Source organism: Silene latifolia, chromosome 1 (genome assembly GCF_048544455.1).
Source record: "Silene latifolia isolate original U9 population chromosome 1, ASM4854445v1, whole genome shotgun sequence".
Classification (NCBI taxonomy): domain Eukaryota; kingdom Viridiplantae; phylum Streptophyta; class Magnoliopsida; order Caryophyllales; family Caryophyllaceae; genus Silene; species Silene latifolia.
This window is the reverse complement of record NC_133526.1, coordinates 197,221,850-197,246,484: the sequence shown is the minus strand read 5'-3', so window position 1 is coordinate 197,246,484 and position 24,635 is coordinate 197,221,850. Positions and strand designations below refer to the sequence as shown.

General features: G+C 43.6%; 1 protein-coding gene and 1 non-coding gene across 2 annotated transcripts; both read right to left on the bottom strand.

The window, feature by feature from the left end:
• Positions 1 to 1,857: 1,857 nt before the first annotated feature.
• LOC141616716 (uncharacterized) lies at positions 1,858 to 6,090 on the bottom strand. The gene is made up of 4 exons (XM_074433876.1): positions 6,001 to 6,090; positions 3,399 to 4,788; positions 3,118 to 3,297; positions 1,858 to 3,016 (listed from the first exon to the last, which is right to left on the bottom strand). Exons 2-4 carry the CDS (start codon positions 4,776 to 4,778, stop codon positions 2,807 to 2,809), a joined length of 1,770 nt encoding a protein of 589 aa, XP_074289977.1. The 5' UTR covers positions 4,779 to 4,788; positions 6,001 to 6,090; the 3' UTR covers positions 1,858 to 2,806.
• Positions 6,091 to 8,838: 2,748 nt separating this feature from the next.
• LOC141618834 (small nucleolar RNA R71) lies at positions 8,839 to 8,945 on the bottom strand. The gene has a single exon (XR_012531510.1). It is a non-coding gene; the product is annotated as a small nucleolar RNA R71 (small nucleolar RNA).
• Positions 8,946 to 24,635: the final 15,690 nt, after the last annotated feature.

Below are 24,635 nucleotides of genomic sequence, written 5' to 3'. Positions count from 1 at the left end.
CCAAGTACGGTCGGTGACCTTACGGGGTTCGCCGTGATCCATTACGTACTGCCTCCCCTCATTAGGATGAGCCCTTTCAGCGTCATCACCAAAATCGTCTCCGTCGTCATCAATATCATCATCATCCTCCCATTCGTCCAAAATTTGAGGATCAACTTCAGGAGAAGGGGACCTAGGGCCCCCAGACCTTAGCGGGATGCGTCTAACATCCCCTCCTCATCAAGACGCGATGGGGAACCCCCCGGCGTCGGTTTACTAGTCCCGGCATCGGCAGAAGATCTTCTTGTAGTGAGACATGTTTACAGCAAAACTCACAAGTTAAAAAGAGAAATTTGTTGGTTTACCTTGAAGAAAAGTACTAGCCAGAGTAGCGACACTGAAGATTAGAAGAGAGAAAAACCCTTGGAAAGTTGGAGGAAAGAAAATTTTAAGAGAGTGAAATTGGTGCCCAATTTCAAAAACTAACTGCCCTATTTATAGGAAAAAGCCCATGAAGAAGGACCAATCAGTATGCAAATTCTATGAAACATCAGCCAATTAACAAACAGACACATGTCAAGCATGCAACCACGGGATGTCAATCGTCGCAACAGTTGAATGTCAATCAATGCAACAGTGACCAAGCGTTTTCAACACGCCCCTTCATATCTCTGCCTATTCATCTTCCTCGACAAATTCCTAAGTATCCGTTCTCCGCCGGCCACATGATCAACCAAGCCGTAAAGCACCGGCCAGGGGGCAATCGAAACAACCTAAGACTCTCTACCTTGGTCTCAGCCAGCGTCATTGTCTTTTTCCACATCGGACGTCCATTACACATCCATGTGGAGGGGGGATATGGTACGGCCTAAGCAGAGCCACGCCGAGAAAGAAGAAGCCGGGGCAGAAAATTTCACTTGCACAGAATATACGCTCAGCATACATCGGAGCCCATACCACGGCATAGACTACGCTGGGGGCAAATTGATGGGGCATATTCTGCACCCTCTGACCAAGTCAACATATTGAGCAAGGTCAAAGATATCCACAAGAAGTCAACGGCTTGAACAAACCCTAACCGACGCAGCCTGCGTCGGATGTCTCTTGTGCCTCGGCTAGGACACCTTGTCCGCCGGGGCACACATCCGCGAACTCATATCCAAGACCCCTCGGCGACGAGCCAACAGGGCCCGCCGGCCTGCCATGGGTCCCTCGGCCGAGGGTAGCTCAGTCTTTCCACCTGCTAGCCACTTGGCCACTACGTGACAAAAGGTGAAAGTCTATAAATACTCCTCAACTATCATTGAGGAAAGGATCCACAATTTAACCTAAGAATCACTATTCATCTGGTAATATCTTCCTTATCTCTCTACAATACGCACTTTGCTAAGTAACAACAACTTACCTCTCTAAGTTACTGACTTGAGCGTCGGAGTGAGTTCGCTCGGCACACAGCCGAGCCCTCAGTTTGTTCATCGTTTCAGGAGACCGCAAGGAGGATTCAACTAAGGACGTCATTCTACAAGCACGGGTGGTAACATATAACTGCTCCGGAATTACACCCGGAACAAGTATAATCCATCTACTGTGTAAAATAACTACAAAATGTTGTTTGAATTTCTTACAAATACGGAGGCACGAAATGTCCCGTATAAATCGATAAAATCATTTTTCAAAAACATGATAAATCAGTAACCACTATCTCTTGGTCTACTTCTTTGTTACGTAGGCTTGAACCTGAAATCCATAACGTATTCAAATGTTTTGACCGTCGGAACCTATATTATATACTACATATCAATTTTGTTTTGTAAGCAAAACCCAACTACTTTTCTGTTTTGCCATTTTTTTAAGAGACGAAGCTCAACAACCATATGATCAATTCCACCCTACAACTTTCAGTAGAATATTCAGTATATCAAAATTATGCAACTAAACAGCATTATTACATGAACCAATACAAAGAACATCGAATCATTTACAGCGGACCTATGTCGCATAATAACCACATGCCTGCATAAATTTCCCATGAGCTGAAGATGATGAGATTATCGAACAAACACAGCACGTAGAATGATCAGCATCGAGCACCCTTCATAAAACCGCAATTCCCCAAGCTTTAACACATGAGCAATAATCTTCAGTATGGATAGCACAATCGATCATAGACTGCTTATTCGTGAAGATAGTGCCCACCAAATACTTGAAAGGGACATATTTGGGAGGATATCTTGAATCACACCATGATTCACCCTCAGCAACAACTATTACGACACGACAGAGACGACAGAGATACAGCATACACAGTAGATACAAAAGGAGACAGCAGACCCCCTTGTATAAGAACTCCTTCCCTTATGCAGTGACTAGCCAGTGAGGAGGAAAATTAAGGGCATTTAACATACCATGAACAAAGCCTCAGTCAATTTCCATAATCCATATTATGCATCAAATTCCGTGATGCGCCTCCGGAGAGAACAAGAAGCCTTATCATAGAGTTTGGTTAGATCTTTACAAATGAGAAAAAGCTCTACAATACCTACCTTGAATGAAATCGCTTTGAGAAGGGCTAACATCATTTGGGAGGGTTTCATCTAATCTGTTGTTGCATAAGAAGCACATTGCAACGAGCAATGGGTGGAAACTCCGTGACACTTGGAGTAACATTCACCTAAGGTAGAAGAGTAAGAATTGTGGTTATGTGAATAGCCTCGGTTAGCCATACCCACAAACAGACGCTTCCGGATGCGTTTGCAACCAAAAGTTTAAAACTTGGGGAACAACTTTTTCCTACCAATGAAGCATTTTGCCAAAACTTGTTATTTTCTTATTCATAACACCAATAAAACTTGAAACGAATTGTGCTAGTGAATTTTCGACACTGCTCCGGCAAAGCTGCTAGATTCCCCTTAATGTCTGGAATATCCAACGGCCACCAAACTTGAAAAGTTTGTAGTAGATGAAACCAACATGGGTGAGAAGATTTTTCACCATAAATATTGTCATGTGATTTCTTAGCCAAGTTTTCACACAAGTACTGCAAATACAAAAGCAAAGAAGTACAAAATATCACACAGCTGAACTGAATTTGAACCATCACTTCAATGAGAACTGAAAACTGAAACCTATAACTAATACCTTAACAAAATAGTAACTTTTGCAACTAACAGTCAAGGTGCTCGGACGAATGCTCCAGAGCACGCCATCCACAAAAGCAGCTACATTTTGCATGTCGTTGTCAGAAAGAGTGACAGTTAAATGAACATTGTATCGCGGGGCAGCTTGAATGGCGTCTACTTCCTCCGGTTTGAATGTTTCCTTGCAAAACGAGAAAAAATCACGTTAGAACTCCATAAATTATATATAAACGAAATAAAATTGAAGGGCTTAAGAATTTAAGGTAGAAAGCCAGTACCCACCATAGGAATACTGAACTTCAAGGTCAGATAAGTTGTAGTTCCCATTATGTCTACGAGGAACGCCCTCAAGTTAATAAGCCTTGATATGTTGTAGTATCCTATTTCAATATTACACTGACTAAACTTTAGAGCAGCTGTCGAACTAAAGAAAACCCGCTCGGGAATGGTATCACCAGAATAGTAGAACTGCCTCAGTTTCGGGCAATTAACGTACAGCTCAGTCAGACCACCATTAGTCTGACAATGAAGCAATGTTAAATTGGGACAATCAATATGAACCTCCTTAACTTGATGAACCCGACTATCACTAAAAAACTTCAACGTCCTCAGAAGACTATTAGCTGCTTTTAAAGTATCATAGTTATAACCATCATCATCATCATCAAAAATAACAAAATCTATTTGTTCAAGAAGTGGAAATGTAGTTGTGAGGTTTTTAAAGAGTTCGGGCTGTTTAGTGCTGCAATTCAGCAAGAGCTCTCTTATACCAGCACAAGCCTCAGAGTTGAAATGACAATAAGTTATAGATTCACATTCCAAGCATTGAAGATTAGTATCAACAATGTCAAGATCATTGAGCCAGCCATCCTCAAGTTTGAGCACAGTTTTTTTTATCCTAGGAAACCTCGACAATTTCAAAAACTCCATCTCGATACAACAATTATCAAGGACTAGGATTTCAATCCCCTGACAACATCTTATCAGGTTCTCAAATATATAGGAAGATTGCTCACCAATATGAACATCTTTTAAGCACAACTGCTGCAGCGTAAAGAATGAGTGTCCCCTTATGTTTATGGAGTCGTCAATAAATGTCTTACTCCCGAACTTGCACCCTTGAACATACACAGAACGCAAACCTTTTGAAGCCAACAGTAGTGAAAGCGGAAACTCGTAATATATATATCCATCAGGGATGTAATCCCTCCACCTATAATCAACGGTTTCCACACAAATACACAATTCAGGAACATTAATTTGTCTTACCAACTCCAACCATGTATCAACACAAGAGAAGTACAAGGGATCATTAATGGCAACGGTCAACGATAACTTCCGAATAGGTGAATATAGCTGGCAGGTTCTAGACAAGTGATAATCCACATCATCCATGAACATATCATTTATCTGAGAGATATCAGGCTTTCGGCCGCCTTCTTCATCAGATACCAGGGATTGCAGTGCAAATAGGTTATGATCAAAATAAAGAATGGGGTATAAGCTGCAAAAAGTTTTCCATGTCTTAGATAAGACAGATGCTCGAGCAGAATCCTTGCAAGGAAGACGAGATAGTATGTCAAGGATGAGAGGCTCCGGCAATTGTGAAATCCTGTCCAAGTTCTCAATCTTGCGAATCTTTCTACTATCACAAGATATCATCTTCTCTAACCTGATATCGAGCAACAGCAGATAAGGATGTTAGTCAAATAACATCACTGCGTTTCTATTTTACGACTAAGGGCTTGCTAAGCTTGGATTAGAGGAAATTATTATGGTATATATTTGAAGGAGGTAATAGTTTCTTGTCTCCACCTAGGATAATGCATTACCGCTTAGAGAGCTTTAAAGGGCTGATAAATGCTAACAACCACAAATGTAGGGCAACGATGAAAAGAGAATTCGCCAACAAATAAAAGATAGAAGCTTTAGTAATCTGACTTAAATTTACGGTATCTTAGCAAACACCTAAACACGAAATTCCTACAGCATTCACTGCTTAGCAAGCTCGGTAACGTCATTTAACACACGGGATTTACAACAACAAGGGCGTATAGTTAGTTACATTTGTGGACAAGGTGTTTGTAAAAATAGCACTCCATTCTATATCTCAAGCTGAAAACAAACAGACATCTCAGTATCTCACATCCCTGTAGAGTGTACACAAATCACAAACATCATTTAATACAGAAATTTTTAGCAGCTAGTTATTATTGTGTAAGAGACGTAAGACCGTTGACGGTCTCATTCTATTATTTCTGCTGCAAGTTACAAACTTGTTCTCCAAATATAAAAAGAAATGTCAGCAAGGGGGTAAGGCCACACATTACATACTTCATAGTTCTATGATTTGCGATCATGGAATATAAACGGCCCTCAGAATATAAAAGGTAAACAAATGACTAGGACGGAGGGAGTAATAGATTCTCAATAAATTCAATTTGGGCTCGACTCATGTCCGACCTAACCCCGCATTTGATTATTTCTAGATGAGCAAAGGCACCCCTGGTTGAGTATCACAAAAAATAATCCCTGAAACAAAAACATTCACAACTACAGCTAAAACCCTACTTCAATTAGAAAATGGCCTAGAGGTAAATTGTCGAAGACATGAACCGGGTTTGAATCCCGTCAGAATCAAAACTAACCTTGTAGCCTAAGATACTTTCTAGGTTGATGTACTGGTACATTTTTTCAACTGGGTTCTCTATGATTTGTATAAAACCAGCTGATTTTGATGAAAAGATTGAATTTTGATACTCTACTAGTATCAAATTTTGAATCTTTTTCAACAATACAGTATATTTAAGTAGAAATAATAGCTAAACTGGAGATTAAATTGATTAATTGAGATAGAAAGCGATCAACGAGAGAGAAGACATACCTGAGACAGTGAGAGTGAGAAATGACTCAAATGAGAATGCTTTTTGGAACTTTTAATTTCTCACAATTACTTCCAACCCCCTGATATACGATTAATTTACCTCTAATTCCCTCTTTCTTTTATGCATACCGACTCTTATCGAGTCGCTTTCGGGTGTTTTTCCTTGCATATTGTGCCCAATACCCGTACTTGTTACCGTGTGTGTCCTTTTGTAGGAAACGACCTAAGTATGGAGAAACTGGGGCAAGAAAGGCACCCCATTGCCTTTACATGAAGAAGAGGGGAATAAATGGTGAAGAGTGTGTTTTGCGTGAGGAGACCGTGAAATGGCCTCAGCCACCCAAAAAACACACCCCAAGAATCACTTAAGATTTTGAAGAAAAGCCGAGGAGTGTGCTTTGCCGGAGGCCGGCAAACCGGTCCACCGGTAAAGCACACCAAATGGAATTAATTGAAGATTTTGGTGAAAAACAAGCTTGGCCTCGCCGCCGAGAGACCCTGAAATGGCCAACCCAACCGACATTACGCACCATGAAGAAGAAGAAGAAGTCCCGAAGAGTGTGTTTTGCCGGCAGGCCAAGAACCCCACCGGCAAAAAAACACAAATGCCACTATTTTTAAATCTTGCACGTTTTTTTTACCTGGAAGACCACCTTTTTCTGGTGCACCTGCAAGATTACGCAATGCACGCGAATTTGGGCTTTTCTTCCTCTTTTCTTCCTAATCTTGTAAAAGCCTATAAATACCCCCTCTTAAACCCTTTTTAACACACAACCCTAGATCCAGAATTTTTACCCTTTCAAGCTTTAAACTTTCTTAATCTCTTTGTTAATCTTTCCTTAATTAAAGTAGTTCTTCAATCAATTAGTGATTGAATTTGGGTTTGTAAGAAGATTGAAGGATTTCCTTCTTTATTATTTCTATCCAAATTCCTCTTTCACTATTTTGTTGGTATTAATTCTCTCCCTATTTTCATTTGTTTACATTTTGTTCTTCTTTTATGTTTGTTGATTGTTTATGTTAAAATTGTTGGTGTTGTTGTTTGTTGTTGTTAATTTCATCATTGTTCATCTTTTCATTATTCTTCTTTCCTTTGTTTCTCTTTCATTTGTTCATCCTTGGGTAGTTGTCCTCAAAGACTTAATCTTTGAGTTGAATTGGTTAAAGATTGTGTCTTTATGTTTAATCCCTCTTGTTATTAGATTAAATCATCTTTCCTTTCACCCATTGTTAGATTGTTGCATGTTTAGTAGTGAATTTCATCTTCCCACCATGTTTGTGACCAAAGTTTCCATCTTTATTGTTTATTTTGCAATTAGGACCATGATTAGTGAGTAGTCCTCCACTAGGGCTCGGTTTGACCCAATATGAGTAATTTCACTAATTGAATCTCATAAAGGCTAATTATTTGGGGAAATTGGTGAGGGTAGGTTAGAGGATTGACTTAGTTTATGGGTTGACTTTTGGGTAGTGTTGACTTACGACCCTTGACCACCAACGAGAGTTGGTTAGGTTGTGATTTGGATACCCATGATTTGACCCTATTGTTGACCTTGGTTGAGACCGAAAGGGAGAACCGGGGTAGAACACCTCTAATCTAGCGTTTGAAATCGACCCTCGAGAGAGGGAGTGGGATGACCCGGGAATTGACGGGGCTTAATGACCTTAGCAAATATTGGACTACCTTGGGAATAATGCATGTTTTTGGGGTAGTCGGGTATTGAGTTAGGGATTCCGACCTTCGAACCCGAGAGGGGGGTTGGTGGGTAGCACTAGTGTCCTATTTCGAACCCGAGAGGGGGGTCTTAGGCGAATTAGAGTCGTCACCTCCTCACCTAACTACCCTTGTGATTAGCCTAGAGAATTGATTGTGTGGAATTACGAATTGTTTGGGGAGAACCGAGTCTTAGGCTTTTAAATTATTTGATTTCCATCTATTTATTTTGTCTAGCTCTTTCTCTTATTTCTTTGTTTAATTTGATTTACCTTGTTGTTAGTTGTCCTAGTATAACCTTCATCCCTTATTGTTGACTTAGCTAAACGATAGGATTAGAACAATTAGTAATCTTTTCAACTCCTTGTGGGATCGACCCTTAATAGTGTACAACGATAAAATCGTGCACTTGCGAGGTATAGCTTGATACCATCAAGTTTTTGGCGCCGTTCTTGGGAGTTCGGCTAGATATTAATTGTTTTCATTCTTGTTTAGACTAAGTCTTTTGTTACTAATCTCTCTCTTGAGTGTGTAGGACTTCTTGCATGAGAAGAAGAAATCGAAGAGGTCAACCAATTAGACCGATTGACCACGAGATCGAAGCAACCGCGAGAAGACTAAATTCACTCCGTAGAAGAGGGCTTATAGAAACACCGATTCCTCAAGAAAATCCAGTAATTGAGAACCTTCAAGAAGGACCACGGGTCTTTGAAACTTTCGAAAATCCTTTTGCAACACCGGAAACGGAAGTAACAATGGCCGCGGTCCCTATGAGAGATAACTTGGCTCCGAAAAAGGTGGTGAATCCGAGTATTGTGAAGCCACCTATTCAAGCCAACAATTTTGATGTGAAAGCCACCTTGCTACAACTTGTCCAAGGGAATCAATTCGGAGGGGGAGCCACCGAAAACCCCAACGAACATCTCAACGAGTTCTTGGATAGTTGTGACATGTTCAAGGCCAATGGAGTGACGGAGGATGCCGTACGCCTTAGGCTTTTCCCTTACTCTTTGAGGGGAAGTGCCAAGGAATGGCTTAAAAGTTGTGAACCCGACTCTCTTCGGACTTGGGATGATGTCTCTAAGGCTTTTCTCAACAAGTATTTCCCACCCCAACGAACCGCAAGAATCAAGAGTGAGCTCCAAGGGTTCACCCAACAAGAAGATGAGACCCTTTATGAAGCATGGGAGAGGTACAAGGGCCTCCAAAGGCTATGTCCTCACCACGGTATTGGAGATGATGAGCTCATCAACAATTTCTATGAAGGGTTAAACAACGATATGAAGATGAACCTTGATTCCGGCTCGGGGAAGGGAGCTTTGGATAAGATAGACCACAAGACGGCGAAAGAGCTTATTGAAGAAATGGCTTCTCGCACCTTTCATTGGAACAATGATAGGCACAAGAGAAAGGGGAAGTCAACGGTCGAATCGGCCAACAATGTGGAAGTGAAAGAGATGATAGAAGAGCTTAAGCAACAAGTAGCCTTGATGAGCTCAAGCAAGACATCTAGCAATTCTTCTATGAGGAACCAAGTCTATAGTTGTGAGCTTTGTGGAGACCAAGGACACCCACCCAATGAGTGTCCTTTGGTGGTTGGAGATGGCAATTGTATGGAGCAAGTGAACGGGATATGGGAGTCTAGTCCGGCCAAGCAAGCGTTTAACAACAACCAATATCACCCCGGATTGAGAGCCCACCCAAACTTCTCTTATGGCTCTCAAAATGTCCAAAACCCAACCTTCCAACAAAAGTCACAACAACCAAACTTCCAAACTCAAAAACAAAACACAACATTCAATCAAGGTCCACCGGGTTTCCAAGGAAGAACCTTCCAACCTAGACAACAATTTCAATCACTTAACCCACCAACCACCCAACCATTCCAACAAACCACCCAACCTTTCCAACAAAATTTCCAACCATTCCAACAACCCACCCAACCAAAGTCAAACATGGAACTCATGATGGAGCAAATGATGAATCATCAAACACAATTCATCAACCATACCACCCAAAAACAAGAAGAGACAACCACATCCATCAACCAACTTAGAACCCAAATGCAAGCCTCTCAACGAATGACGGACAACCAAATCTCCCAATTGGCTACTCAAATGAGCCAACTTCAAGCCTCCCAAGGGAAATTCCCGGGTAAAACCGAGGAGAATCCGAAAACCATGAATGCTATCCACTTGAGGAGTGGTAAGGATTTGGAAGACCGGGAATTTGTCAAGAAAAGGAAGAGTAGTAGACCGGGTAATGTCATTGAACCTCAAGTTGTGGTTGAACCTCCAAAGGTAATTGAAGAAAAGGAGGGAGAAGAGGAACTCGTGGAAATTGTTGTGGAAACTCCAAAGGTGATTGATGAACCGACAAGGGTGGTTGAAGAGCCTCAACAACAAGTGGTAAGAACTTATGTACCACCGGTTCCCTTTCCACAAAGATTGGCAAGAGCCAAACTTGAACAAAAGTATGGGAAGTTCATGGATATGATGAAGGGTATCAACATTACTATGCCTTTCATTGATGCCGTAAAGGAGATTCCGAGTTATGGCAAGTTCTTGAAGGAGCTTATCTCAAACAAAAACTCTTTGAGCCCAACAACTACGGTGAGCTTATCCAAGGAGTGTAGTGCAATTCTCATGAATGAAGCTCCTCAAAAGCTTGAAGACCCGGGGAGTTTTTCCATACCTTGTAAGATTGGGACCGTGCACATTGAGAGGGCTTTGTGTGATTTGGGGGCTAGCATTAGTCTTATGCCCCTCAAAATTTTTAAGAAGTTGAAAGGTTATGAGCTTTCACCAACAAGGGTTTCTCTCCAACTTGCGGATAGGTCGGTAAGATACCCTATTGGTCTTGTGGAGGATGTCCCGCTCAAGGTGGGGAAACTTGCATTTCCATGTGACTTCTATGTAATGGACATCCCCGAAGACTCAAATATTCCCATCATATTGGGGCGCCCATGCCTAGCTACGGGGGGTGCCATGATTGATGTGAAGAATGGGAAGCTTTCCTTACAAGTGGGTGAAGATAAGGTTGAATTCTCCTTGAACAAGGCTATGAAAGAGCCTTCGGAAGAAAAGTCTTGTTATATGATTGATGTGGTAGAAGAATGGGTTGATATGAAGAAATTTGATGAAGACAAGGGTTTGCAAGGGTTCCTTGAGGGCAAGGTAAAGGATTGCAAGGAGCACCGGGAGTATGCTTTAGCTATGGAAGCAACAATTGAGGAAGACTCGGACAAAGAATTTGAAAGCTTGAGAGGAGATGGTAAAAAGGAGGAGAGATCTACGCCTCCTCAAGTGGAGTTGAAACCTCTTCCTTCTACTCTTAAACATGCTTTCCTTGGCCCTAATGATACTTACCCTATTATTGTCAATAGTGCACTCAATGACACCGAACTTCAAAAGTTACTTGATGTTGTGAGAAAATACAAAGATGTCATTGGGTACTCAATTGATGATATCAAGGGGATTAGCCCTTCTTTTTGCACCCATCGCATTCATTTGGAGGATGAGAGTGCATCTTCCATTGAGCCTCAACGCCGCCTTAACCCCGCTATGAAAGAAGTGGTTAGGAAGGAGGTGTTGAAGCTCTATGATGCAAGCATAATTTACCCTATCTCCGATAGTGCATGGGTGAGCCCGGTGCATGTTGTGCCAAAGAAGGGCGGGGTCACGGTAGTCACCAATGATAAGAATGAATTAATTCCAACAAGAGTCACAACCGGGTGGAGAATGTGTATAGACTATAGGCGCCTAAACAAGGCAACTAGGAAAGACCACTTCCCCCTCCCTTTCCTTGACCAAATGTTGGAAAGACTTGCCCAACATTCTCATTTTTGCTACCTTGATGGGTTTTCGGGGTTTTTCCAAATCCCGATTCACCCTAATGACCAAGAAAAGACCACATTCACGTGCCCATTCGGCACCTTTGCTTATAGGCGCATGCCCTTTGGGCTTTGCAATGCGCCGGCCACGTTTCAAAGATGCATGCTAGCTATATTTTCCGAATATGTTGAGAATATCATGGAGGTGTTTATGGACGACTTCTCGGTCGTAGGCACCTCATTTGATGGTTGTCTAGCTAATTTGGGGAAAGTCTTGAAAAGATGTCAAGAGAGTGGTCTAGTCTTGAATTGGGAGAAATGTCACTTCATGGTGACATCCGGGGTAGTTTTGGGTCATGTAGTGTCAAGTAAGGGCTTGGAAGTTGATCAAGCCAAGATTGAGGTGATCAAGACTCTACCCCCTCCCACTAATGTTAAGGGAATTAGGAGTTTTCTTGGGCATGCCGGTTTTTACCGGAGATTCATTAAGGATTTTTCTTTGATTGCCCGTCCTTTAACTTTGTTGCTTGGAAAAGATGTGCCGTTTGAATTTACTAATGAGTGTTTGGATGTATTCAATAGGTTGAAGGAAGCTCTCATCACCGCTCCAATCATGCAACCTCCTACTTGGGGAGAGCCCTTTGAGTTGATGTGCGATGCTAGTGATGTAGCGGTGGGAGCGGTGCTTGGACAAAGGAAGAATGGTAAACTTCATGCCATATATTATGCAAGCAAGACTTTGGATGAAGCTCAATCACACTACACCACCACCGAAAAGGAGCTTTTGGCGGTCATATATGCCATGAACAAGTTTCGTTCTTATTTGGTGGGCTCTAAGGTAATTGTACACACCGATCACACGGCATTGAGGCACTTGCTAATTAAGAAGGAATCAAAACCACGCTTGATTCGGTGGATACTATTGTTGCAAGAGTTCGATATCGAGATTAGAGACAAGAAAGGTGTAGAAAATGTGGTAGCCGATCATCTTTCTCGGCTACTCCATGTCAAGGGGAAGGATGGATTGCCAATTGACGATTCCTTGCCGGATGATCAACTATTCGCACTTGCTTTGATGGATGTCCCTTGGTACGCGGACTATGTAAATTATTTGGTATCCGGGGTCATCCCGCACGGTTATGACTCCCATAAGAGAAAGAAATTCTTCCATGACCTTAAGCAATATTTTTGGGAAGAACCGTGCCTCTACAAAGCTTGTGCCGACGGGATAATTAGAAGATGCATCCCCAATGAAGAAGTCCAACCCATAATCTCTCATTGCCATGACATGCCGAGTGGAGGGCATGGTAGTTCACGAAAAACCGCCGCGAGGGTGCTCCAATGTGGATTCTTTTGGCCTTCCCTATTTCACGATGTGGCCACCTACGTCAAGAAGTGTGACAAGTGTCAAAGAAGTGGTAACATTTCAAAGAGGCATGAAATGCCAATGAACTACATACTTGAGGTGGAGTTATTCGATGTATGGGGCATTGACTATCAAGGCCCTTTTCCCTCCTCAAATGGGAATGAGTATATTCTTGTTGCGGTGGACTACGTGAGCAAATGGGTTGAAGCAATTCCAACAAAGACTTGTGACGCAAAATCAGTGACCAAACTAATGGAGACAATCATATTCCCACGGTTTGGAGTTCCACGAATTGTGATAAGTGACCGTGGAACTCATTTCCGGGAGAGGACTCTTGATGCTTTACTCAAGAAGCATGGGGTGCAACATAGGCGGAGCCTTGCCTATCACCCACAAGCTAACGGCCAAGCCGAAATCTCTAACCGTGAAATCAAGATGATCCTTGAAAAGACCGTGAGCCGGTCAAGGAAATATTGGTCTACCAAGCTCAATGATGCATTGTGGGCTTACCGGACCGCTTTTAAAACACCAATAGGAACTTCACCGTTCCGGTTGGTGTACGGTAAGCCTTGTCATTTACCGGTTGAGTTGGAGCACAAGGCACATTGGGCCATCCGACGACTTAACTTTGACTTGAAGAGCGCCGGGGAGAAGCGGCTACTTGACCTCAATGAGCTTGAAGAATTTCGACTAGAGGCTTATGAGAGCTCTAGGTTGTACAAGGAAAAGACCAAGCGATTCCATGACAAAGCTATTATAAGGAGGGAATTCAAGGAGGGGGACTTGGTTCTCCTCTTTAACTCAAGGTTCAAGCTATTTTCGGGAAAACTAAAGTCAAAGTGGTCGGGGCCTTTCACCGTGGTCCGAGCTTTCCCCTATGGGTCGGTTGAGGTATCCGATGGAGACCAAACATTCAAGGTAAATGGACAACGGCTAAAGCACTACATTGCCGGAACCCCTATCATCAAGAGTGTGAGCTCCATTGCTACCTACCTTCAAAATTATTAATTATCATTCCTAACTCCGTCGAGCCTACGACATAAAACAAGGGCGCTTCATGGGAGGCAACCCATGCATCTTTGTATATAATTTGCATTCTAGACTATTAGTGAGAGATTTGGAGTCGTATTTTGTCTATTTGGATTGGTGACGGAGGTCACTTTTGAAGAACACAAGTTTTTATTTTCGTTGACCCGAAATCCCGGCATCATGCGTCGGAGTAGTTGCGGAAAACAAGAATCCCGGGTCAATGAAAAAGCTCAAAGTTGAGTTGAAGAGAAATTGAGCAAATTTGAAGAACACAAGGAAAAATAGCTGTGTGTTGTGTTTTGCTGGTGGACCGGCAGCCGGTTGGTCCACCGGCAGCGAGACCAAACCAAAATTTTGAAAATTGAAGTAAGGGTGTGCTTTGCCGGTAGGCCGGCAACCGGCTCACCGGCATAGCACACCTGTCAAGATGAAAAAGCAGAAGGATTGATGATTGAGAGTGTGTTTTGCCGGTAGGCCGGCAGTCGGCTCACCGGCATAACACACCTGATGGCTTAGAAAAGAATTGAAGAATTGATGAAGAGGAGTGTTTGCCGGCAGGCCGGCAACCGGCCCACCGGTGAAACACTCATGAATTGAAGCCAGGAAGTTGGATTTTTGAGTGAGGAGTGTGCTTTGCCGGTAGGCCGGCAACCGGCTCACCGGCATAGCACACCTGGTATTTGGAAAAATAATTTGAGGGGAGTGATTTGCCGGTGGACCGGCAGCCGGTTGGTCCACCGGCAGCGCGGCCAAAATTTCTGAAGGAGAATTTCGAAATTAGAAAATAGGGGAGTGCGTTTTACCGGCAGACCGGCTGCCGGTTCGCCAACCGGCAAAACGCACACGCAGACCACAAATTTAACCCGTGAAACCCCCCCTTTTTCCAATTCATTTCTTCATTTCTCCTTCATCTTTCCTCCTTATTTTTCCCCCTTTTCAACCCTAACTCCATTAAAACTCAATCAAACTCCCTCAAACCTTCACCAATCTACTCCAATCATCAAGATGTCGGGAAGAAGAACAAGGGCCGACATAGCAAGGGACCAAGAGGCATTGATTGCTCGGGCCGCAACCGATACTTACCCCGATCCGGACTTTCCCACTGTCGAGTTTACCACACCTACGCATAAGGGTAAGTTTATTCTCTTTAAAAATCGCCCCCTCACCCCTACTAAATTTCTTCATCATCCGTCTTTGTGTACCCTTGGTATTGCTGGGGAGACGGAAGCTTTGTTTACGGGGTGTGGTATGAGGGGCATATTTTCCATGCATGAATACACTTACCCCCGGATTACATGGGAATTTTTGAGTAGTCTTAAGATTACCAAGCACCGGCAAACGGGGATGGTGGCCACTCTTAGTTTTAGACTCATGAACCGGGAACACAACATCACTTTGGGTAGGTTGGCTCAAATTTTTGGGCTGGAAAATGCGACATCGCACACCCCGCCCATTGACTTTCACTATTCCCGTGTATGGAAGGCGATTTCGGGCCTTGATGATCAACTTGGGGTAAAAAGGCCCGCGATGAGTTGCCACAATCCCGCCATTCGGGTGTGGCATAGATGTATGGGGTGCACCGTTCTTGCGGTAGATGAGCCATGGGTGTTTAGGACCCACGAGCTTGAAATTTTGGGGTCCTACTTGTTCACGAAACCCACCCCCTTCCGAATTAATGTGGCTCACTACCTAGCCCTTAATCTATCCAAGATTGCTAGTTCTCCGGGGCATAAAACCCCGATACATGTGGGTGACATGATCACCCGAATTGCCCGCAACATGGACCGTCCGGTTGACCTTTCCACGATGAATTGGATACCCGGGGACACTCACTTGACAAAGCACTACTTAACTACAAAGCTTGAGTGGCTCAAAGAGAACCCCAATGACGGCCTTGAATATTGGCAAATCAATCACAAAAACTCCATCCGGCTTCCAAATGTTACCGCGGTAAAAATTGAAAAGGACAAGGAGTTCTATCTCCTTGATATTGAAGAAGAGCCTCCCACCGACCAACCTCCTCCCACTATTCCACGGGTTTATTCTAGGGACCGTAGACGCGACACTCCCTCCTCCCTACGATACGCCGCACCTCAAACTCATCAACCTCCACCGTGGCACTTTCAACAAGGTGAGGCGTCCTCCTCGACCCCTCCTCCCTTGCCACCTTCCCTCACCGAGTGGATGGAGAGGATGGACATTGCCACGGCGAAAGCCGCTAGTGAGAGGGACATTTTGGGGAGAAAGTTGGACCGGATATACTATGATCAAGCTACCGGTACTTATCCCATCTACGATGATTTTTGCCGGCGGGAGTACGTGGGCTATAAGGACCCTCACCCCTCTTATTTCACTTGGCCTGATGGGAACTATACGAGAGAGGATGGGAGTATAGCCCATGGAGGTCTTAACCTCCAACCGGATTACTTTGCGGCCCCCATTTTTCCCCCTAGGCCCGAGCAACGGCCGGAGGGACATGATGCCCAATGGTTGGGGGTCCGGCCTTATTTTGCTAGTGATGCGGGCGCGTCGGGTTCCGGTGGTGGTTTCACGGGAGGAGATAGTGGCGTGATGAATATGAGTGGTGATTTCACGGGTGGTTTCCCGGGTGTCGGCGGTAGTGGAGGTAATTTCACCTTCAACCCCGATGATTTGATTCAAGGCTCCGATTTAAACACCGGAGATGATATCAATGATGAAGATTTTGATGATGAGATGGGGTCTTAGTCCCCGAATTGATGGCTTTCTATCCTCCCAATCAATCCAAATGACAAGTATGATTTCTCCCTTTTATCCAAATTTCTCATTCATGTTTGAATTTTTCGCATGCATTTAGTTGATAAATCATTTAGTTGCATCATATAGGATTGCATTAGATTTCAATTTTGTAATATATTGTCACATTTAGTAATTGCATTCACTTAGCATAATTTGCATTGTCATTTCAATTTAGCATATAGAATAGAGCATGCATTGCATTTTCAAAATAAAAACCAACTAAAAATTGAAAAATGACCAAAAACCAAAAACATGTTACTTTATTTCACTAAAATGCCCTCCCATGTCTATAAATAAGTGTGGGGAGGGCCTAAAAAAAAACAAAAAAAAAAAAACATGTCTTTTAATTTGAAATCCCTCCACACATTTATTTCCATTTGGAAGTAATGTAAATAAATAAGTGTGGGGAGGGAGTTCTCATATCAAAAACCCAAAAATATGTCTTTTTAATTTTTCAAAACCAAAAATCACAAAAATATGTTATTTTTCCCTTTGAAAAATCAAAAAAATCAAAAAAATATGTTCATTTCTTTTCCTTATTCACTCCCTATGCTTTTGTCCATTGAGGACAATGTACATCTCAAGTGTGGGGAGGGAAATATCCACTCTTGTGCATATTTGCTTATATTTGTAAATGTTTATAAATTAGAGAAAATGCCTAAAAATCGAAAAATTTCTGAAAAATTCAAAAAAAAAAATTGCATTGTATATATGTGTTTTGTCTAACCTTTTGGCTTGGCACATTGACCACTTGAGGCAAAAAGGAGCTAGAAGACCGCTTGGTATAATCCTTCCTATCTATTGCTCCTTTACTATTCTTTCTTTTTGGTATCTTTGATATTTTGAAGGAGGATGGGAATTTTGTTGCTTTGGGTGTCTCCTTGGGAGACCGTTTGGAATTTTGGTGTTGATGTGCTGTTAGGATTAGCCAATTTGTTGCACGTTTCATTTCATGTTTGTTTAAATTTCCGCATGCATTTGTTCACATGTAAATATATGTTGCATTCCTTTCTTTTTGCATTGAGTTTGTAAATAAGTTTTTAAGGAAGAGCATGGTCAAAGGAAGGGAACCAAGTACCCCCATGATGAACTAATGTGTCCAATAGTGCCTTTCCCCTCCTCGTGACTCGCACCCGTGGCCTCTTAGTTAGCCGAGGAAGGAGGGCTTGACCAAAGAGTTTAGACCAACCTTGTGAGACCTAGGGCCGTAGACTAGACCTTTGGCTCGACTTAGCTACTCAAAGGTAAGGGTAGAGCCTCCTAGGGTGGGTACATCCATACCCCGCCCTCATCTAGGTTTGAGAGTAGGCCTCCTCGCGAGGCGTGTCACATCACTACGCATAAGTGTGTCGCATCGTCCTTAGACCATGAAATTGCATTACATTTTTGTGCATATGATATGAAGCAAAAATCAGTTTTTATGAGCCTCACATAGCCAAATAGCCTTATTTTCTCCCCTACATTGCTTCCCTTTTTGATTCACCCCTTTGAGCTTAGCCTTTTCATTTGGCAAACCCACCTAAATAGCTACATTCCCATAACCACCCTTCCCTAATCAAGAATTGGTCGGTTTTTGTAGTTGTGTTGTAGGAGGTGATTTGGGGCATATATGATGGATAGTACCCATATCCATTTGGGTCGGAATTTGGTATAATTTGGCATTGTAAATAAATAAGAGGTCCTAAAAAGAAATGAAAAACAAAATAGAAAAGTAAAAAAGTTATGAAAAATCAAAAAATGAGCAACCGGCCCACCGGCAAAACACAAATGCCAGCTATTTTTAAATCTTGCACGGTTTTACCGGTAAGACCACCGGCTGCCGGTGCACCGGCATTACGCAACAGACGCGAATTTGGGCTTTTCTTCCTCTTTTCTTCCTAATCTTGTAAAAGCCTATAAATACCCCCTCTTAAACCCTTTTTAACACACAACCCTAGATCCAGAATTTTTACCCTTTCAAGCTTTAAACTTTCTTAATCTCTTTGTTAATCTTTCCTTAATTAAAGTAGTTCTTCAATCAATTAGTGATTGAATTTGGGTTTGTAAGAAGATTGAAGGATTTCCTTCTTTATTATTTCTATCCAAATTCCTCTTTCACTATTTTGTTGGTATTAATTCTCTCCCTATTTTCATTTGTTTACATTTTGTTCTTCTTTTATGTTTGTTGATTGTTTATGTTAAAATTGTTGGTGTTGTTGTTTGTTGTTGTTAATTTCATCATTGTTCATCTTTTCATTATTCTTCTTTCCTTTGTTTCTCTTTCATTTGTTCATCCTTGGGTAGTTGTCCTCAAAGACTTAATCTTTGAGTTGAATTGGTTAAAGATTGTGTCTTTAGGTTTAATCCCTCTTGTTATTAGATTAAATCATCTTTCCTTTCACCCATTGTTAGATTGTTGCATGTTTAGTAGTGAATTTCATCTTCCCACCATGTTTGTGACCAAAGTTTCCATCTTTATTGTTTATTTTGCAATTAGGACCATGATTAGTGAGTAGTCCTCCACTAGGGCTCGGTTTGACCCAATATGAGTAATTTCACTAATTGAATCTCATAAAGGCTAATTATTTGGGGAAATTGGTGAGGGTAGGTTAGAGGATTGACTTAGTTTATGGGTTGACTTTTGGGTAGTGTTGACTTACGACCCTTGACCACCAACGAGAGTTGGTTAGGTTGTGATTTGGATACCCATGATTTGACCCTATTGTTGACCTTGGTTGAGACCGAAAGGGAGAACCGGGGTAGAACACCTCTAATCTAGCGTTTGAAATCGACCCTCGAGAGAGGGAGTGGGATGACCCGGGAATTGACGGGGCTTAATGACCTTAGCAAATATTGGACTACCTTGGGAATAATGCATGTTTTTGGGGTAGTCGGGTATTGAGTTAGGGATTCCGACCTTCGAACCCGAGAGGGGGGTTGGTGGGTAGCACTAGTGTCCTATTTCGAACCCGAGAGGGGGGTCTTAGGCGAATTAGAGTCGTCACCTCCTCACCTAACTACCCTTGTGATTAGCCTAGAGAATTGATTGTGTGGAATTACGAATTGTTTGGGGAGAACCGAGTCTTAGGCTTTTAAATTATTTGATTTCCATCTATTTATTTTGTCTAGCTCTTTCTCTTATTTCTTTGTTTAATTTGATTTACCTTGTTGTTAGTTGTCCTAGTATAACCTTCATCCCTTATTGTTGACTTAGCTAAACGATAGGATTAGAACAATTAGTAATCTTTTCAACTCCTTGTGGGATCGACCCTTAATAGTGTACAACGATAAAATCGTGCACTTGCGAGGTATAGCTTGATACCATCACCCCCAGTCCTAACTCTACCAGAAATTCCCATCAACGACAGCACCTTCACCCAAGAACATCGCCTCGTCTCGCCTCAAGCAACCGTTCCCAGCCTGCGAGCCATCCTCGCAAACCCGTTCAACCCACCCCAATCTTGCCTCAACATTTGTCTTATCAACACCAAATCAATGTCGGGATGTCTGCAACCTGCCCATCTGCCAGACCTGTCGGACTTACCGACCTTGCCACCGGTTCTGAGATGCTTTCTGGTTTGGTTCCTCCAGGAGTGGCACATGCTACACCCCTCTCTGGTAGTACCGCCGGAACTCCAATTCCTTTTGGACCCTACACCCATCTTGCCTCGATTGAGGAGAACTTATCTATTGAGTTTGAGTGCCAAAGACCTTCGAACAGCGAGTTTCTCGAATTCGGTAGTAATTTTCAGAACAGCAACCAGGTTGGCTGCTCTAGACATATGGGTCAGCTGGGACCGTGCCAAGTTCTCAGATCACAGGATGCTCCTGTTAACATTGCAGTGGTTGAGTCGCAGCCCTCTCCAAGATTGCAAAAACCACGGCCCAAACGGGGCAGAGGCCGCGGGTCATCAGTCAAGCTTGGTTGATGTCCCTTACCCGTATCTCCTTCCCATCAATATGAATATCTTATACTGGAATTGTAGAGGCATTGCTAGACCTTCCTTCCGAACCCATTTGTCCTACCTCATCAATGCTCATAACCCGTCCATTGTTATCCTCTCTGAAACCAGAGTGCGTTCCCCCAACTCCCTTGCCATTGTGCGTAGGCTCCCTTTTGACTCCTTTGAGATTCTGGACCCGGTGGGGTTCACTGGTGGCATTATCATTCTATGGAATGCGGGAAAGGCAACCATCTCCCCCCTCAACAAAACTGACCAATTGATCAATGTGGTGGTCCAGGTACCTAATATCTCCTTTTTATTCTTATTGTCGGCTGTTTATGCGAGCCCCAAGTTTAGAAATAGGAAAAATTTGTGGCTTGACCTTATTAACCTCTCTGCAAACCAGGACCTTCCCTGGGTCTGTCTTGGCGATTTCAATGAAGTGACTAGTAGTAGTGACAAAATTGGGGGCAGGGGTATTAAGCTTAATAGAGTTAACCTCTTCAAGTCTTCTCTTGACTCTTGCAATTTGATTGACATTGGGTTCTCTGGACCCAAGTTCACTTGGACTAATAGGCGGCGTATTAACCCCATTCTTGAAAGACTGGACCGGGTTTGGGTTAATCAGGCTTGGTTGGACCATTACCCTAACTCCCATAATTACCATCTGACTCGCCTCTCTTCTGACCATTGCCCTATTATTCTTAAGACTTCCCTTCCCCTTCACCCTGTGATTAAGTCCTTTAAATTTGAATCCTTTTGGACGTGCAAACCTTCTTTTTACCCTCTTGTCGCCCACACTTGGCCCTCCCTTACTAATAGTATCCCTGCTAAGCTTACCAACCTTAGTCTAACTATTTCTGACTGGGCTAGTGTGGTTTTTGGAAACCTTCCCAGTAGGAAGCGTAAGCTTTCCTCCCGGCTTCTCGGGGTCCAGCGTGACCTTTGCATCCACCCAAACTCTGACTTTCTTCGGGGTCTTAATGATGCTCTCACTCAGAAGCTCAACTCCATCCTTGACCTGGAACACTTTTATTGGAAAGACCGGTCCCGCATCAGTTGGTTTACTGATGGTGACCGCAACACCTCCTTCTTCCAAAAATCTGTTACTCTTAGAAGAAGCTTCAACCGCATCCTCTCCCTTACTAATGATGTCGGCCTTGTTATCACTGGACATGAGGCTTTGAATAAACACATCACCAGTTATTTTACTAAACTCTTCACTTCTGGCAAAGAGATTGCCTACCTTGTCCCCCCGGGTAATCCTTCTACTTCTGGCCTCCCCTTCATCACCACCTTCCAGATCCCTTCTGCCGATGACATTCGCGAAGCCCTATTCTCTCTTGGTTCCAGTAAGGCCCCCGGGCCTGATGGATTTCATGCTGGATTCTTCAAGAAATGTTGGCCCATCATCAAGACTGATTTTATCCCTTTCATCCAAAGCATTTTCCATTCAAAAATTATCCCTGATACCATTAACCAGACTTCCATCTCTCTCATCCCCAAAATCCCCTCTCCTCAGTCCATCATTAATTTCAGGCCCATTAGCCTTTGCAACACCACCTACAAGACCGTCACAAAGATCATTGTCAACCGTCTCAAGCCGCTTCTGCCGTCCCTGATTTCCCCTAACCAAGGGAGCTCCATTCCTGGAAGAGGAACCGATACTAACTATATCATTGCTTCTGAGATCCTCCACACCATGCACACTTCCAAGAGTAAACTTGGCTGGTTTGCCCTTAAACTTGACCTTGAGAAGGCTTTCGACAGACTTGAGTGGGACTTTGTCAGAGCTTGCCTTATCTCGATTAACGTTGACCCTGAAACTATCTCTCTTATTATGAGCTGCATCTCTACGGCCTCTGCCTTTTTGACTTTCAATGGCACACCCCTTGATACCTTCTCTCCCTCTCGCGGAATTAGACAAGGTGACCCTCTCTCCCCCTATCTCTTTATCATTTGTATGGAAGCCCTCCCTCGTCTCATCCATCAAGCCTGCATCAACAGCGAGTGGACCCCCTTTCCTCTTGGAAAAGGTGGTGTCTTCTTCTCTCACCTCCTCTTTGCCGACGACATTCTGGTGTTTGGCAGAACTTCTGAGAGGAACTTGTGTGCCCTCCAAGACACTATCCTCTCTTTCTGTTCCAGCTCCGGTCAAAAAATAAATTGCTCAAAGAGCAAAATAACCTTCTCCAAACTCACCCCCCCTTCTGAGGCCACCCTCTTTGAAGACGCCCTTGGCATCAAGAAAACTAATAACCTCGGCACCTATCTTGGTTTTCCCCTCCTCAGTAGGAAACCTAAGAGATCTGACCTCCATTTCATTCTGGACAACATCAAGTCTAAGCTTGCCTCTTGGAAATCCCGTTTCCTCTCTAGAGCTGGTAGGATCTGCCTTATCAAGTCTACGATTAATGCCATCCCTAACCATGCGATGCAATGCATCCGTCTCCCCTCCTCCATCCTCCGCGACATCGACAAAACCACTCGGAATTTTCTTTGGTCTAGTCAGTCTGCTCACAAACTCCACCTTGCCAACTGGGATCTTGTCACTCTTCCCCTCTCCCTTGGCGGTCTTGGGATTAGGGCCGCCGAGCCGCTAAATGATGCTCTCTCTTCTAAATTGAGTTCTAAAATCTTTCTGAATAAATCCTCCTCTGCCGCTAAGGCCATTCACAGCAAATACTGCACACCCTCCCGTCGCTCGTTCTCCCGGGGCTCCCATATTTGGAAGAATCTTGGACGAGGGTGGAACATCCTGAAAGATCATCTCCTCTGGTCCATTGGAGACGGCTCCACTATCAGCCTTTGGGATGACCCTTGGCTTGACCTTGGCCCCCTAAGAACCCTCGTCCTTGGCCCTCTCAATCTTTCGTCCTCCTCTGCCAAGCTTTGCTCCATTATATCCAATGGAACTTGGTCTCTTGGTTCCCTTGATTTCGTCCTCCCCGAGTACATCATCAGCAGCATTCTCACCATTCCCATCCCGACTACCCCCAGACCTGATATCCTTTCAACCTCCCTTGCTCCCAAAGGCAAATTCTCTGTCAGTGACACTTATTTCTCTCTTTGCCGGCCTATCCTCCCCCCTACCCCTTCCTCCTTCCCTTCTGACCTCTGCTGGCTCTGGAACCTTCCAACCCAACCTCGTATAAAAATTTTCCTCTGGCTCGTGTGGTGGAACAAATTACCCCACAAAGCTTCCCTCTTCGCCAGGAGTATTTTGCCCAGTTCGTCTTGTACTCTGTGTCCTAACCCTTCTATGCCTGAGACCTCCCTTCATGTCCTCCGCGACTGCAGCTTCGCCTCTCACTCTTGGTCCGCTTTAAATGTCTCTAACTCCTTCTTTGACACTGACCTCCATCATTGGATTTACGATAACTGCACTTCTCAACCCCCTAGTTGGACTACCCTCTTTACCTTCTTCCTCTGGCGTCTTTGGCTGAGACGCTGTGACTTGACCTTTTCCTCCTCTAGCACCCCCGTCACCTCCCCCTCCACCTTCTGCGCCTCTGTTGTTTCCCAATCCTTTACCTGGACCCGTGCCTCTGACTGTTCTCACTCTGCCCCTGTTACGATTACCACCCACCATGATGCCTTTAGCTATCCTTTGAGCTGGGCCCCTCCGCCGCTTGGTTGGTTTAAAACCAACGTTGATGCGGCTTTCTCCCCCTCCTCTTCTTCTGCTAGCCTGGGGTGTGTCATCAGAGACGGTTTTGGTTCCTGGGTATTAGGTTGGTCCACCCGCTTCCTTGGTCATAACCCTTACCTTTGTGAGATCCTTGCCATTCGAGATGGGCTTTTGCGTTCTAGTGTCCTTGTGAACAATGTCTTAATTGCTTCTGATTGTCTTGATGCGGTTACCACTATTTTATGCCCCACTGCCCCCATTGGTCCGTTTACTAACATCATTCTTGAGTGTAGGGCCCTTTTGCAGGACTTCCCTCATTTGAAGCTTGTGTTTGAGAAGAGGTCGGCCAACCGTGTTGCGGA

Coding starts and splice junctions, on each gene's coding strand:
- LOC141616716 (XM_074433876.1), bottom strand. CDS start 4,778: ATGATATCTTGTGATAGTAGAAAGATTCGCAAGATTGAGAACTTGGAC. Junction 3,298..3,398: donor TGAAGTTCAGTATTCCTATG/GTGGGTACTGGC, acceptor TCGTTTTGCAAG/GAAACATTCAAACCGGAGGA. Junction 3,017..3,117: donor AAAGTTACTATTTTGTTAAG/GTATTAGTTATA, acceptor TTGTATTTGCAG/TACTTGTGTGAAAACTTGGC.